Below are 2,586 nucleotides of genomic sequence, written 5' to 3'. Positions count from 1 at the left end.
CTAATATATACTATATATGTACTTGCATATATACCATATTGTAGTCTTTTTCAAACTGCGCGCCGAATTATTTTTCCGGACTAAATAAACGCAATTAATACTATACTCTACTATTGGCCTTTCTTTTGCTGCCATATTATGGATTTGAATAAGCAGTAGTAATTTTGCTCCAATAGTAAACAAATTTGCTAAGAACACATTATTTTGCTTTAACAGCAAATTAACTTCGATTCTAAAGACAAATACACACAGCAAATTTTTTCTAGTTTAGCAACAAAACAGATTCTACTCTAATAACAAATAATTTCTAAAACCGATTGTATCAACTAAATTTTATCACTGCCATTACGAATATACAGTAGCAATGACAGATTTGCTATACAACAAAATTATTTTTCTCCATGCAGCGCCCAAAAAACGTTAATAAAGCGCTACTATGCTACTTGGGCGGCATTTGATATGATAGGTTTAGTGTTAATATTCTTCTCTTATTCGCCTTAAATGTAATTTTATGTAATTAATATTCTTTTTTTATTCGTCACGAAAATTGCCACTAATCCTCTGTAACATTTTAGCTACCTGAAATCCCAGAAATCTCGATCGGTCGGCGACAACCAAGTATGATTTCTCGAATAAATGTTGCCCCTATTGTTTCCAAGCCACACATCGTAACCCTCATCGGCTAATATGTACGCTAGAAAAAAGTCTCTATTATATTATCTTATCTATGACTGTGTACAACCAGCGTGCGCACCACAGGCATATGAAAGAAGTCACCACGCTCGGCCACGAGCAATAGGACTGAAGATGGAAGCGAATATCGAGATTATCTTTTTGCACTGATATTGTTAATATTTTTTATAGCTTTTTTTATAAATATGAATAAGGATCCACCTAAAGACTTTCTAGGACCCATAAGGACCCAATCGGCGGAGCTGCCTCCCAGACCGTGTACCAAGAGTACCGGCGTTTTTATCCTGGATTTCGTTTCCTCCTCATCCTGACCACGCGGTATTCGATGTAGTTGAAGAGCATAGCCGTCCTTCGTAACGATACTGTGAATCTCCAAAGGATATCCATATTTCGTCACCAATTCTGGCTGCGAATAAAAGACTACATGTCCATTTGCTAGAAAGCACATATGGAAAGTTTGTCCATTTTTATTTCACATATCAATTATATTAGGCATTAAACTTAATTCCTGCCGTTTTTCGTCTCCAAAATTGATTTGTTTCGAAGGGAGATACCTTAATCAAAGTATTATTAATAAAGTATTATTAATTAGTAATAAAGTAGAAAATGGAGGAAATTACTTTGATTGAGATATTCATTCATCTTCCCTTCGAAACAAATCAATTTTGGAGACGAAAAACGGCAGGAATTAAGTTTAACACCTAATAGATGTCGATTATTAGATATACAGAGTATCCGGCGAGACTATAGCAATAGCTCACAGGAAGATAGATGGGACTAAACTGAGTCGAAAAGTCCTCTACCATTTTGCAATTTTCGCAATAGTTAACAAGATATTAATTACTAAAAATCGTTGAATATTGTTTTTTTTTAAATAATTTTTTACTCAAATACTATTACAAAATTCTGAAAAAATTTTGAAAAAATTCTCAGAACTTTATGAGAAGAAAATAAACAATTTTTGTCTCTTACAGTTTTTCTGTAAAATTGATAGTATTTGAGTAAAAAATGATTGAAAACCAATATTCAGTGATTTTTAGTAATTAATATCTTGTTAACTATTGCGAAAATTGCAAAATGGTAGAGGACTTTTATAGTTTTCATCTTGTTTTAAGATACCCCTGTTCTCTCCTTTGATTGTGTACTCTTCTCAAACATCATTTACCATTTATATCTTACTTTCTTTTCTTCAAGAATGCATCTAAATGCCAAGATAAACACTACGGTGGAAAGAGTATAGGTAATTACGCAAACCAATTTAACATGACATTCAAGATATAATCTGTTGTTGCAGTGAGGCGCGTTATGTCACAATCGTATTATAAAGAGAGCCACGAAGAAAACACTCACCGTCGTGAGTTCGATGTCGGGATTGTCATCGGGCTTGACGAACGTCGGATTCGCCAACGAGATGCAGCAACACAGAACAATCGTCTTAACGAAGATCCGTCGGCGTTGTCGATCCATCATTGACGGTATCGCTGCAGTGTACGTTCAACAAAGAGCCAAAAATCTCACTCGCGGTGACATTTTATACGTATCACGGTAAACATGAAGGTAGATCCACGCCGCGCGATAACCCCGCGACGTCTGCCCGCTCGCTCGCTCCCATCCTCGCGGCCCTCAAAGAACCCGGCCCTCATTCGAGAATGGAAAGTAAACTTCGTGATTGCATACAAAATTAGTGGATGGATGCGATTTTTTCAAACTTCGCCAATTGCGCGGACAAATATCTTCAGGATCGGGAGATTTCATCTCTTCAAGAGATATGTACCTTGAAAACAACGAGAGATACTTTTTAAAAATCGCCGCAGATTTCTATTTTAAAGCGCTAAAATATTAAAAAAATAAATGTTAGGTCCGAAAATATAAAGATTAAACGTTAAACATGAA

At 35.6% G+C, this 2,586-nt stretch overlaps 1 protein-coding gene across 1 annotated transcript in view; it reads right to left on the bottom strand.

Annotated features, from left to right (window-relative positions):
• LOC108770233 (lipase 3) overlaps window positions 1-2,361 on the bottom strand; it is an 11,694-nt gene extending 9,333 nt beyond the window's left edge. Inside the window, exons 1-3 of the mRNA XM_018521716.1 lie at window positions 2,044-2,361; window positions 895-1,099; window positions 580-694 (exon numbers count right to left, since the gene is read on the bottom strand). Coding sequence (XP_018377218.1) covers window positions 580-694; window positions 895-1,099; window positions 2,044-2,163 — 440 coding nt within the window. The 5' untranslated portion in view covers window positions 2,164-2,361. The remainder of the gene's footprint in view (window positions 1-579; window positions 695-894; window positions 1,100-2,043) is intronic.
• Between the last annotated feature and the right edge of the window lie 225 nt (window positions 2,362-2,586).

Source organism: Trachymyrmex cornetzi, unplaced genomic scaffold, assembly GCF_001594075.2.
Source record: "Trachymyrmex cornetzi isolate Tcor2-1 unplaced genomic scaffold, Tcor1.1 scaffold123, whole genome shotgun sequence".
NCBI classification, from domain to species: Eukaryota; Metazoa; Arthropoda; class Insecta; order Hymenoptera; family Formicidae; genus Trachymyrmex; species Trachymyrmex cornetzi.
This window is presented reverse-complemented; position numbering and strand designations above follow the sequence as displayed.